General features: G+C 34.0%; 1 protein-coding gene across 11 annotated transcripts in view; it reads right to left on the bottom strand.

The window, feature by feature from the left end:
• MEF2A (myocyte enhancer factor 2A) overlaps positions 1–13,898 on the bottom strand; it is a 156,725-nt gene that overhangs the window by 45,577 nt on the left and 97,250 nt on the right. For all 11 annotated transcript variants that reach the window (XM_037000443.2, XM_037000448.2, XM_037000451.2 and 8 more), the window contains one exon: positions 10,040–10,243. In XM_037000443.2, coding sequence (XP_036856338.2) covers positions 10,040–10,243 — 204 coding nt within the window. The remainder of the gene's footprint in view (positions 1–10,039; positions 10,244–13,898) is intronic.

The raw sequence follows: 13,898 nt of genomic DNA, 5'->3' as shown, positions 1-13,898 counted from the left end.
TATTCTGGAATGCAAATTAGTTCATATGAAACTGGTAAATAGGGAATGGTGCCAGTATAATACAGAAGTCCCTTTGGTTCATTGGTGACTTTTCCTAGGCTAAAGGAACCAGGAAAAGTGGGAACAGAATTATAACCTTTGGCAAGAAAGGACAAAGTCCTAACAACAGGAGCATTTATCTGTATTACGAGAAAATTGAAAATAAGGGCTTCAGAGGACTACTCCCAGTCTTGTTGCAAGTTGTGTTAATCCCATGCCCACTTTAACGGCAAGCTACCATGCTTGCTACCTCACTGCCATCTGCACTGTCTTAAGACCCACCATTTTCATTCTAATTGAAGTGCTGTCAGCATTTCTGTTAATTAATCTTGTGCATTTATTTAGACCCACTGTGGTATCCACTAGTTACACTACGTTACCTCACTGAGCAGTTCCATCTATCTTCTTGATTCTTAATTATTTTTTAGTTTATGTTGGTGCTCAGAACACAAAGTTGCATAGGGTTTGCAGCTTATGAGGTTTTTAAGGAATGTATAAACTTTATTACAGCAGAAGCTGTACTTTTTTCTTTTATACTGGGAGTAGATGTAGAGGATGGGGAGATATGGAAATAAAGACATCATTTCCAGTGAACAGAATCACATACCCTTCATTGTTGAGTTTCCTTTTTACTTAAACATACTGTATGTTTTCTGTCCCTACTAGCTTTTGTAACATTTGACGGAGTTTTAAAAGTATCATAAATGACTTAACACTGAAGGAAGCAACACTGCTTTTAGTTCAATTTTATAGGCCATTATTAAGTTGTGTGCTGAATTTTTAGGAATCCACTGGGAAGAATACTACTGCTCTGTAGCAAAGTCTTTGCCTTGAAGGATCTACAGTCTTTCTGAGATAGACCCAAGATCTTCAAGAGAACATTATCTAAGTCTTGGTTTTGTCATTATGTACTGGTATGACCTTGGACAAGTCCTTTACTTTCTCTGAATTCCAGCTTCCTTACCAATTAAATGAAATAAGGAACTAGATCAAGGTTTCCAAACCACTTTATAACACATAAACTCCTTTTCACAATTTCAGTCATATAGTCTTTTTTTTGCATGAAAAGTAATAATGAAGTGATTGTAAGTAAAATTATTTTAATTTAATTATTGCATTAAAGGAGTATTATAAATATTTATAAAGTAATATTTGATCATATTCACATTATGGTCAAATTTTAAATATCTGCTTTTCTACAAATGATGCACTCTAGTTTTTTACAGATAGATTTTAAAAAGCATCATGTATTATGTTATATTCTTTAAAATACAGCTTAAACCTCAACTTAAATCTCCCATCCCCATTCAAACCAAATGGAACAGCATTCTTCTTCATACAAATCTCAGTATTACTGAAAACCTACCATAATTAAGATATAGTCTATTTTTAAAAGCTATAAACTTTTTAAAATGCTGATTATCTGCTGCCAGACTAGTATTCTTGTAAAAATTATTTACCTAAACTTTTACACACCTCTAATGGCTGCCCAACACCCACAGGACAAATGTCAAGTTTTCAAGGCACCCCATCAACTATACCAATTTGTTTCTTCCTTACCTTTATTATTCCCCTTTATAAGCTCTCGATTACACAGAAATGTTGTGTATCATGTGATGTAAATACTGAGGTTGATCTTTTCTATAGGTATATCCAGATTTTCTAGCATCATTTATTGAGAAGCCTTTTCTCATTGATTTACCTTGGCACTTTTGTCAAACATCAATTTAACATATACATGTAAGACTACTTTTGAGCTCTCTATTCTGTTCCACTGATCTACATGTCAATCCCTATGTAAAAACCAAACTTTCTGTATTACTGTAGCTTTATAGTATGTCAGAGGTAGAACATCTGGCTAGAATAAGCCAGTTGGCACTTTCCATCCTCTTTTCACCACCACCATTAGTGTATTGAAGTTGGGGGGTGTGGAGGCATGTGATCTAAATCAAATCAGTACAATCAGAATTCATTTTAGGATACTTGCTGGGAATTATGGGAAACAACTGATCTCTCATACTTTGTATCAATGCTTAACAATACAGTAGACACTAGCCACATCTGGTTACTAAAATTAAAATTAAAAAGTCAGTTCCTCAGTTGCACTAGTTACATTTCAAGTGCTCAAAAGCTACACATGGCTAATGGCTCCCATACTGGACAGCACAAAGAACATTTCCATCATCACAGAAAGTTCTACTGGATAGAGCCTCTTTAGATGATGCCATGTGTAGATAAATGTAAGGCCCGGAACTGCCATTGTCGATGTGAAGAAGCCAGCATCAGGGCAAAGCTGATGCCTGAGAGAAGGTAGAAACCTAGGGCCCACTTCAACAAAGCCTAATCTCTACCATACTGCTGGATGTTTCTTATGTGATATAACACATACATCTATTTTGAAGACAGTTTCATTAGGTCTTCTATTGCTTGCAACTAGAAACAACCTAACTGATATGGAATATTTTTCAAAATATTTATTACATTATTTTAATTGACCCTCAAAACCTGCAAGCTTTAGAAATTTAGTACTGCTCTCTCTTATTAGTGAGTTTAGTACCATAAGCATTCAATAAATAACTGATTAATATAGCCAAGAAATGCTAATTGTAATACTTATAATTATAGAAATTTCAACTACTAATAACTAAATATAAAATAATAGGATTTGAGAATTATAATAACACCTTTCACAACATGTTTAACTATCCACCTAAACCCTCATTTTCTACTGTCATACAGAACATAACTGGTAGGTTTTTTATACCCCAAAGTAACAAACAATTCTAGAAAACTTCATACAAATGTGGAAAACAGCAATAAAAACACTTAAACTACATAATATTATGAGATAATCCTATATGAACAATGGAGGCATAAAAAAAGCAAGCTGAATTTTAAAATTCCTGTACAAATACTGGCTATTTCTAAGTTCTTTTTGCAGAACACAAACAATTTTGAGGTTTTCAAGATAAATTCTAGAAATAACAACTCAAGCCCAGAAATTTCCACAAAATAACAAACTAGTTATATGAAAAGAAAATTTCTATAAAAACAAAGCATGACAGAAAAATACTCTCTACTGAATTATAAGAGGTAAATTCCAATATGAATAATCAAGCTTTGAATGATTATTCAAACTACAAGAGTCAAGCATGTAGCTTATTTACCAGGTTTCAAAAATAACATTTTAAAAACAGTATTAAAGGTTTACCTTCAGGTAACCTTTATAAGAACTAAAATAAGAACTTTAAGAAATATCCTTTGAGTAAAAAAATATAATCCATATCAATGTGCCTATACATATAATAATCTTTAAAGAATATCCTTAGGAAACACAAGTACAAAAGCACACATTAGAAATTGTGATTCAAGCCACCAAACAAAACCCTAGGAAATTATAAGGTATGTTTACTTTTCCAAAATATAAGAAGTTCATGTCAGCATTTGGAATTGTTTACAGGTTGAACACTAATCATATATAGAATTATGAATTAAAAAATGGAGTTATGACTAATATATCCCAGGAAGATACCTCTCTTTTTTTGGACTTGGGATCCCTAAATAGTTTCTCTCAGATCTGAGACACAAAGATAATTTTAAAATAAATATGAAAACGATATAGCTATTTGCTTAATTGTAAACTATGTGTCTGAATGCCCAGGTTTTTAAAAACTGCATGTCTGCATTAGCTTGCTTTGTACAGGAGAACTGAAATTATCACTTGGATTATATATATCTCACTTTACAGGCACATACAGAACATTGTTAAATATGGTAAGTGTCCTACATCTTTTGCTGTAAATGAGCTTCTAGCTCTAACAGTAGTATAATATTTATATGCTGAATGATAAATATTTGGTACAAACATAAACATCTTGGTATTCTATGTCTTGCTTTTATATTGAAGTGTATCCAACAAAGGGACTTCTGTACTAAGATAATAATAAAATAGCCAATACATCATCTTTTTAGGAAAATGGCAGAAATATGGCCAGTTACCACTATATTCTCAGTGTCCAACAAAATACCTCATACATGGGTATGATAAGTAACAGTGCAATAAATAAAAAATGCAGAAACAGTGCATTACATTACATGTTTTCACCCTTTTCCTCTTCTCTTCAACTTCTTTCAAAAAGAAATTACAATGCAATTCTAACATAGTTAATTGCTTGGGAAGTACAAGATAGTCAGTGAAACCTAGGCAGCTTTTCTATTACACTCTTTCAACAGCTACCCAAAATTTCAGGAGAAAGTCAAGGGCCTTATACACCACTTTGGCATCTGATTACTTCTCAGATGTCAGCTATTTCCACTCTGCACACTGCACTACAGTTAGACCTACCTTTTAACTGCATAAAATAATTGTGCTATGTCTCATTTTCTTATTTCCATAGAAGATGCACCCCCTGACCTAGAACACTATTCTTCTACACCTTTTTCCCTCTCCAACCTATCTTTTAGAGAACTCAGGTAAGGGTGTCACCTCTAGAGGATGTTTTCTCTGACTGCTCTCCTAATCCTCTGTGCCCTCCCTTCTCTTACAGGTCAAAAATTTCATCAATTTATCAAAGAACTTGCAGAGGAAAAATAAAATTTGTCTGATCATAAGTACTAAAACACCCAATCTCTGACACATAGGGAAATTAAAAGGACACATAGGTATTCATCAATAAAATTTAAAAAATGCATTGCAGAAATGTGAGCTAAATTATAAAGTGAAATACATCACCCTTTTCCCTAATGAACTCCTGCTTATATATCAACATCATCAATCTCTGATGGAGAAAAGTCTGACCTCAGGAAAATAAAAATCACATGGAGAGAGGCATACTTCCTGATAGAAAGCACATAAATGAAAACCAACAATGGTATAATAAATACTAATATTTAAATACACACTAAAATAAAAATAGTAAAACTGAAATTCCAAGAGCTATGGTGACTTCTGTGCGAGGTGATGGTGCAGGACATGTGGCAAGAGGAGGAGGGGGGCCATGAGGATTGTGTGCCTCATCCGGTGAACCACCGTCCTGCTGCTTCAGGCTCTGTTAGGACTAAAAGAGCAGGGCAGGGGGCTGAAGTGGAGGGAAGCTTGGTCTTGCCTCCAGGCGTCTCGTTATTCTTTCCCTTGCCCTGCCGCTCCGCTGCAGCCCTTTAAGACATTAGGCAAGCCTCTTATACACTCTGTCTGTTCCAGTCCTCATCTGTAACAAAAAACTGATTGGTTCAAAAAGGCTCTCTGAGGACATTATAATACTGTCAGAAAACCTAAGCACAACCACGCCTCCAGCTCTTTAAAGTCACCACTAGATGATCTCAGGAGACAAGTCATTTATCTTTTTTTGCTCAGCTGAGGAAGGGGAGTTCATCTCCCAAATATCCCCACCAGACCCCTTTCCTAAATGCACTCAAAGAAGTGCTTATAACCATGTAGAATGTATTCAAAAGGTAACCCATTAGAAACCCCTAGTTTGCAACTTATACCAATATCAGCATGCGATTTTGAATTTCTTTTTAGGTCTTTAAAGTTAAAATTTTTCTTTGTCACTGCTTGAAAATTTCATGAGATATTCTTGGAAGATTAAAAATATTTGAAAAGCTGGATAGCCAATGCCAAGAGACTAAAGGTTAACAGAAGCTTTTAGTTTCACTGCACTTAGGATAAGTTAATACAAGATTGCTTAGGCTTCAGTTAAAAATTTTCTGATTCAGTAGGTCTGAGGTAGGGCACAAGAACTTAGATTTCTAACAAGTTCTCTGGTGATGCTGATGGTACCACACTTTGAGAACGACTGATTTTAAATGATGTACTCCTGGCATGATCACTTCTACTACCAGCTGTTTTTATTCAGTAACTGATAGATACATCTTATACTGATTCTCTGTCTTCCTTTCTCCAAGACCGTATTTCCAAACTCTTTTGTAATCTGAAAGCAGGAAGGGATTATTAAGATTCAAAAAAGCAGATTTTCTTTTCCTTTAGAGTCCAAGCTACCATTACCTTATTTCATTTATCACTGTGCCTCAATCTCTTCAACTGTGAAATGGGACCAATAAGAGAGATTCAGTAAGTTACTGTAAGTAAAAGCCCTTGGAAGGGTACCAGTTCATATTAAGTATTTGATAAATGTTATCTACTATTCTTTTTTGCAATTATCCTATTTTTCTGCATTACTGAAGAAAACTTACTCATGGTTGCTACATGTTACACATACTGGTATATATAATCTTATCTATTTATTTATGGTAAAATGTTCCACAGCTCCGTGATTCAGTAAACTGAATGGATTCAGCAAACTGGTGGGCAAAGGGAGTAGGTGATGTCCAAGACCCAGGTTCTAACCCGATTTCTACCACTAAATTGTTACATGACTCTGGGCAAGTCATTTAACCCAAGTCTCAGTTTCTATTTCTGAAAAATCTTACCTTGGATATGAAGATCAAACGAGATAATGTAAGTGGAATTATTTTAAGTACTGTAGTATTCCTGTGAAGAAAATACCTCTATTTGGGAACAGTTCACAAGATATTAACAAATGGAGATAAATGACATGGCTCCTGTATTTATATTCTTAAATGACAGCAGAATGATCTGAATCACTACATAAGCAATTTACTGAATGTTCTCCAATACCATCAAGTCATAACTATTTAAAAAATACTATGAGCAGCAATATTTAATATTTCAAATGTGCCTATAAAGCAAAAAAAAAAAGGTATATATAAAAGTAATTTCAGGTGTTTATTGCATAGCAGCTGATAAAGTTTGCTCACTTCATGAGTAATTTTTATTTTGATACAGAACTCTTCTATTAGTTCTAGGGTTTTATTTAGTATAAATTCAATGTATACACATAGACATCTATGAATAATGGCAACTAGTTTGGTGATTTTCATTTCTAGTTTTTACTCTGAGATATATCTAATGTTCTTACAAAAATGCACAATCCAGTTCATACATCTTTACATCTTAATTTACTGAAAAGAAAATCTGGAGGGTTATAACATTTTCCTTGTACATTTCAATTAAATTGCTACTTTTTGTAGGACCAAAAGTCTGATGTCCAATTTTTTGTATTAATGCTTAATAACATGAAAGGATACAATGATGACATTCTTTTCAGAAATGTCTCCTAATGAAATATAGGAAAACTCTTTTTTTGTACATAATATGTTCCTGAAAAGCAATATATAAGCATTTTCAAATAAGATGCTATTTTATACACAGCAGTGGTACTCTCCACTTTAAAGAAATACAGTTATGAAGCCTTTTGTAATATTTACCTTAATGACAATTTTCTAATTTACTATGGCACAAGTTTTCATTTTCGTGTATTTAGCTTTCTCAACATATGAGGTAAATACATCTACAAGACACTGCAGACCTTAATTTAAAATATCTAAATTCAACTTGAAATATGTAAGTACTGATTAAAAAAAGCAAATCTTCATATTTTTTTATCAACTATAATTAAAATGTTAAAATTGATTAAAATTGTAAGAAACTTGTTTTAAAATATACATAATATGAAACAAGGAAGAAGATAGAACACCATTCTGTTGATAGGTTTCTAATATTTGCAGTTAAAAATTAAAATGTAGATAAATGTGAGCACGATGCATTCCTTTCTTTATCATAATATTCAAACACCAACTAGTTTTAATATATATTTATTCCATAGTGCCACCAGAAAACACACAAGGTCTAAAGCCACTGGCAGTAAAACTTGTACATCCTTATGCAGTAGACTATGCAGGTGTGTTTAACAACACAGAGCACCCATCCTGATAGAATCCGGACAGGAGTACTGCCTTTTTGAATAAGCCCACCCGCCATCTCAGAGAGACCTAGGTTTCATCTTAGGCTACAAGCATTCTCTGGAGGACACATCAGCAAGCCACAAGCCCAGCTTTTCCCTGACCCCTCCCCTCAGAGAGCCCACCAAAAATCCTGGCCATAAAAAGCCTCTTAGCCTCTAAGAGACACCTTCTTTGTTCTGCTGTCCAGAACAGAGGGGTCCCTCTCAGGTTCAGCAATAAACCTGTTTGGACTGTTGAGTTCGCATCCCCTCTTTTCCTTTCATCACAGGAGGTTCTCAGGATCTAGGCATTAGCCCAGGATGAGCTGCTTCCTAGGCTGTAAAAGAGCCCCTGCTCTGGGCTCTCACTCCCAGGTTTTGGCACCACCAGATGAAAGGTGGTCTGTTCTGGCCAGCAGAACAAATAACGTGTCTCTTACAGGTTCAGAGGCTTTTATGGCCAGGTTTTTGGTGGGCTCTCTGAGGGGAGGGGTCAAGGAAAAAGTGGACTTGTAGCTTGATGACATGTCCTCTGGAGAATGCTTGCAGCGTAAGTAAGATGACAGCTAGGTCTCTCTGAGATGGCGGGTGGGCTTATTAAAAAAAGGTGGTACTCCTGTCCGGATTCTATCAGATGTGTCTTCTATACATTGTATGTATACAGTTCAGAACTTCATAAAGAACTACTGGTAAGATTCATGTTTTCTTATATCTAAGAAATTCAATTAAAAAGAAAACACCAAAATCCCAACTAATAATTGAGCTGCAAAAGTTTTCCTTCATATTGAAGCAGACTGTAATAAAGGAAACTGCTAAAAAATGTTTGGGATTTACTCTCTTACACTTTCATTGCTGACCACAACAGAGATGAAGACTGAGGTAGTTTGAAAATTCTGTGAGGATTAAATCAGACTACATTCGTCATATTCTCTAAGTAAGCTTTAGGTTGTGCGAAGTACCCTCAACTTCCAGGGGCCAAGAACAACAACTGCTGCAATGAGAGAGCAGAGTAGTTAGAGTTAAGGAGGCAGTCGTCTTCCATAATGAAACTAGCTTGAATATCTATTTGTTGAAATTATTAAGTCAACACTATTTGTTTGACTTAAGGTGGTGGAGCTTTTGATAAGACACAAAACTTTTAAAATAAGATGACATTTTAAACTCAGCACACCGCTGTGTGTTAAACTCAGGGACACTATTCACTTCAAGGAAATCCAGTTATGATGTGTCTTATAAAGCTAACCTAAATGATGATCCCCTAATTTACAAAATTATGATTCAAATGAACTATGATACATAGCAGGGAGACAGTCTACTAAATAATCCATAATGCACATATGTGATCAGATATACCAGGAATGCTAAATGATAAAATAATAATTTGTAATTGATAAAAACATAACTTTGTTAAGGGGTTTGGCTAAAGATGTAACAATGTAATTTAACTGAAGTGATCAACAAAAGCAAAATCTAAAGCGTCACAAACATTTCAAGGGAGGTTCACAGTAGTGAGCCACTTATATAAAACTGTGGGCAAATCGAGCTACAGAGATGAGTCACAGTTGATTTATGCATACTTTTACTTCTCATTTCAAAGAATTGATTAATTGCTAAAAAGTAACACATGACTATTTCTGAATAGATGGAAATCACCCTAAAAATTCTTTTTCTTTATTTTCACTTAATTAGGTTGGCAGAACTGAGAGATATTAAAGAGAAGTAGATAAAAAAAGAAGAAAATGAGGACATCCTCCCACCACAACTAAAGTACTATTAATAAAACAGAAATACTATATTATTTACATCATTTTCTTCCATATCACTAAAGTTGTGGGTAGTCACTGACATAATGAAATGGTTAAGACATATTAAAATTAAAACTTCATACTGCCTGAACTGATATTGTTTCTTACGATATTAATTTAAAAACTCATACAAAATAAGTAACCATAGATGAAATGTTAGATTATACTGGTGTATATGGTACAACGGCCTGTTTTGTCTCAATGAATAGGATATGTTTATAACATAAGTGGGTCACCATACAGCAATAATTATATCCTTCTAAGAAATGATCCACAGAAAATATATATATAACTGATTATATTGTGGATGTAAAGAACAATCTGACAGTTAGTTATTCAATGGAGGATTTAATTATTATCTGGAAGTCAGGCATTACTAGATATATGTGTTACCTCGACAATATCCGAGTTGGTTCTGCTTTCATGAGGTTCATTATATTCTGTGTACTTGAGAAGAACTTTGTCCATGTCAGTGCTGGCATACTGAAAGAGTTTGTTAGAGCTGTTGAAAATGATGAGTGCTATTTCACAGTCACAGAGCACACTAAGTTCATACGCTTTCTTCATTAATCCAAACTTTCTCTTTGTAAAAGTGACCTAGACAATTAAAAAAAAGAAAGTGCATTTTTATTACAAGCATTAGGAATACCTGAATATTGGCTACCTGAAGGTAAGTCCTCTTTTCATACTGAGTCAGTTTTCAAAGATGGAAAAGGTTCCTAGCCTCATGCTCCACACAAGTCTCTTTCTCCCTCATTTGCCACAAGATTATAGTCCTACAAATACCTTAACCTCTCCAAGGTCTCTGATAAAGCAGACTCCTGAAGAGGTATTCCTTTATCCTTGGCTGTCATTCCAACTGTAGAAGGCAAAGAACCAGAGAAGAAAACAGATGACCAGTGGCTCCTTATCCAATCTGAAATGGTTACTGGCAGAAATCCCAAATCCCACCTGAAGCAATTCACCATCACTCAGACTTTAATTCCTAAACAACCAAGTACACCCACTCATCTAATTCATACTTCTCTCTCCCAAGCCCTTCTATTGCACCCACTGAAATTCACAGTGGAGGATCAGCAAATTCCCCAATGTCTTCAAATTCTTCTTCAAGTGTTTCTTTCTCTAACCAAAACCTGTCACCTGACGTCCTCTCAAATATAAATCAATTTTTGTTTGCTTTTAAATTTATATCTCCTATGCCTAAAGGCTGGAAAATTGGTCATTTTTTGCTCCCTATTCTCTCTTCCAAATTATTTTTTCCTTTCTTCTCCTTCAAAGTAAACAGATATTTTGAAGTTCATGCCATTAAATGTGTACCACTCAATATATTGCCTCCTTATTGTAGGCACCAAATAACTGACATGAAATTTACATCACCCAAACCTCCTTGTGGTGGGCACCAAGTGACTCGCTGTTCATTCTCCCTCGTGCCTACTGTACCTGACAATGTCATTTGCCATATACCTACCTGAGTGATATTTTTGAGACATAAATCAAAATACAAGTGGGAGTTTAGAGTTTTTATTTCACTGCAAGTGATATCTAAACTATTAAGCATACAAAATTAATGATCTAGCCTCAATCTCTCTATCTGACCTTATTTCCCATTACTCTCCATTATTCCTACTAAGCTGCACTGGCATGTGGGTGTGCGTGTGTGCATTCCTTAACCTCCAGCTACATTCCACCTTAGGAACTTTGTGATTTTCCCTCTCTGTGGAAAACTCTTCACGTCACACCTTCCTAATGGTTCCTTCTCACCTTTTAAAAATAAGAGTCTATCACTAATCTTTTTTTAAAGTCTTTATAATACAAATATACAAATAGATGATTTTATATAAATACATATGATGGTTTTGCTAGTTTCCCTTGCATCAACATAAACCCCTTAACCTATGTTTTCAATGAATGAAAAATATTCCACATTTTTGTAGATCATATAGTCATATACCCATATACCCGTATAAGGGATTTGTCACTATTTTACAAAACTGAGACTGGCAATACTCTATGTTTTACTCATTCAACCATACTTCATAGGCAAAGTACTAAGGTACTCTTTAAATAACTTCATAGTATTTTCATATAAATGTTACTACTCATATGCTAGAATGACTGGTATAAAATAAAAATCTCATTTTTTCAAACACATTTTCCTAACAGGGGGTGATTAAACATTTTTTTCTTGTATTTGTTACCATTTTGGATTTGTTTTCTCTGAACTGCCCCTATCTTTTGATCATTTTCCTATTTTGTAACTTGTTTTAGATTTGTCTAAGAGCTCCTTACAGATACAGCAACGATTTTTTACAAATACTTTCCCAAATTTCCTATTTATATATTAACTCTGTTTACATATCATTTGTCATTAAAAAGTTAAAACTTTTTATTACCGATTGCAATACTGTTTTTCACTGTATTATATTTGTATATATATGTATATATGGCATTGTATTATTGTAAGTATACAAATGAATACAGAAATGTCACTATTCAAATATACTACTTTAAAACACTGAAATCAAAATCATTTATATCTTGAGATGCACCTAAATGTACTTGCTGCATTAAAATTTTGAATTTAGCAAAGGTGTGGTCAGTTAGAAAATGTTTTTCCATACTTCTAGTACTGAAGAACAGGAAGAAAATGACAGTCAACAAAGCAAAGCATTTATTGTAAGAATAATTCTTACTCTAATGAATGCCTTTCAAAACAAGTGAGACATGAAAAAGGCAGTACTAAAAATGAGACAGGTAATGCTGCTTCAGAATAACCTTTTTTTAAAAAAGCATGATTGAAGAAAATTCTTTAAAACAAAAATTATAGTTCAGTATCAGTAAAGATAGTATATTCCCTGTTGTCTTTTCCAAAAATACTTATTCAAAAATATTTTGCCAAACTTATCAGTCAGAAGGAGTCAAAGATGATGGAAAAAGTTAGTGGAGGAAGGCATTTAAATTATAACAGTCTTACTCCATTCCTCTAACCTATTCCAAATGACATAAGGTTAAAAAGAGATTTTTAAGCAACTAGAAAAATTTGCACAAAAACACACTTACATGCTTTAATGATGACACCAAAGACATAACATTGAAAACTACAATCTTAATATTTCACTTTCAAGTTTTATAAATTAAGTCTTTAATTTTATTTTCATGCTTAGTCTGTTTTTAGACACTGGACAATTCATTCAAGAATAATATAAAACATTTTTTTAACATTTGGTTTTTTTCACCTTTAACTTTTTATTTTGAAATAATTTCAAACTTACATAAAAGTTTCAAAAAGCAGTCCAAAACTTTCCACATAGCTTCAGATCATAAAGTCCCTTTGCCCCTACATACATTTTTAAAAACAAGGACAATAAGATTCTCAAAATCAAAATGCATCATGGCTACAGAACTATTATCTAATCTACAAACCTTATTCAAATTTCTCAATTGTCCTACTACTTCCTTTACAGGATAAAAGGTTTGGGCTTTTCTTCCTCCTTAGCACAGGACAACAGGATTAGATGTTCCATTTAATTGCACCCTCTTTAACTTGAAACACCATCTTAGTTTTTGTCTTTCAGGACCTTGGCACTTTTGCACAATAGAGGCTCCATTTATATTGTAGCATTGTCTCTCAATTTCTCCTTGTCTGATGTTTCTCTCTGCTTATATTCGGATTGTGCATCTTTCATAGGAATAGCTTAGAAGTGGTGATGTGTCTTCAATACATCACATGAAAATCCACATGACATTTGTCCCATAACAAGAGCTGTTACTTGGTAAGGGTCTGCCAGTTTTTTCCTGCAAAGTTTCTATTTTCCCCCTTGTAATTAATAAGTATTTTGTGAACAATTGTATGTAAATATCCTTTTTCTCATCAAATATTAAACTGATTTTAGCATCTATTGATGACTCTTGTCTGAAAAATTATTACAATGGTGGTTGTCAAATAGGGATTTTCTAATTGCATTATACTGTCCACTTACATTTATGAGTGGGCATTTTACTGTGAAACACTTTTCCTTTTCCTTCCTTCCTTTCTACATCTATACTATCATCAATTTATGGTTTCCTATTTTATTCTGAGTTATAATCCATTAGTATCCTCACTTATTTTAATGTTTTATCTTTGATTTCACCAGTGAGAGACCCACTGTGCTAGTGTTCATTTGGCATGTTTCCAGTATTCTGTGAACTTGGTGGCACACAGATATTTCAGGGTCATTCTGTTCCTTCTCTGCCCCACCCTAGAATCAAT

Source organism: Manis javanica, chromosome 18, assembly GCF_040802235.1.
Source record: "Manis javanica isolate MJ-LG chromosome 18, MJ_LKY, whole genome shotgun sequence".
NCBI classification, from domain to species: Eukaryota; Metazoa; Chordata; class Mammalia; order Pholidota; family Manidae; genus Manis; species Manis javanica.
Note: the sequence above shows the minus strand (reverse complement) of the source record. Positions and strands in the feature narration are given on the sequence as shown.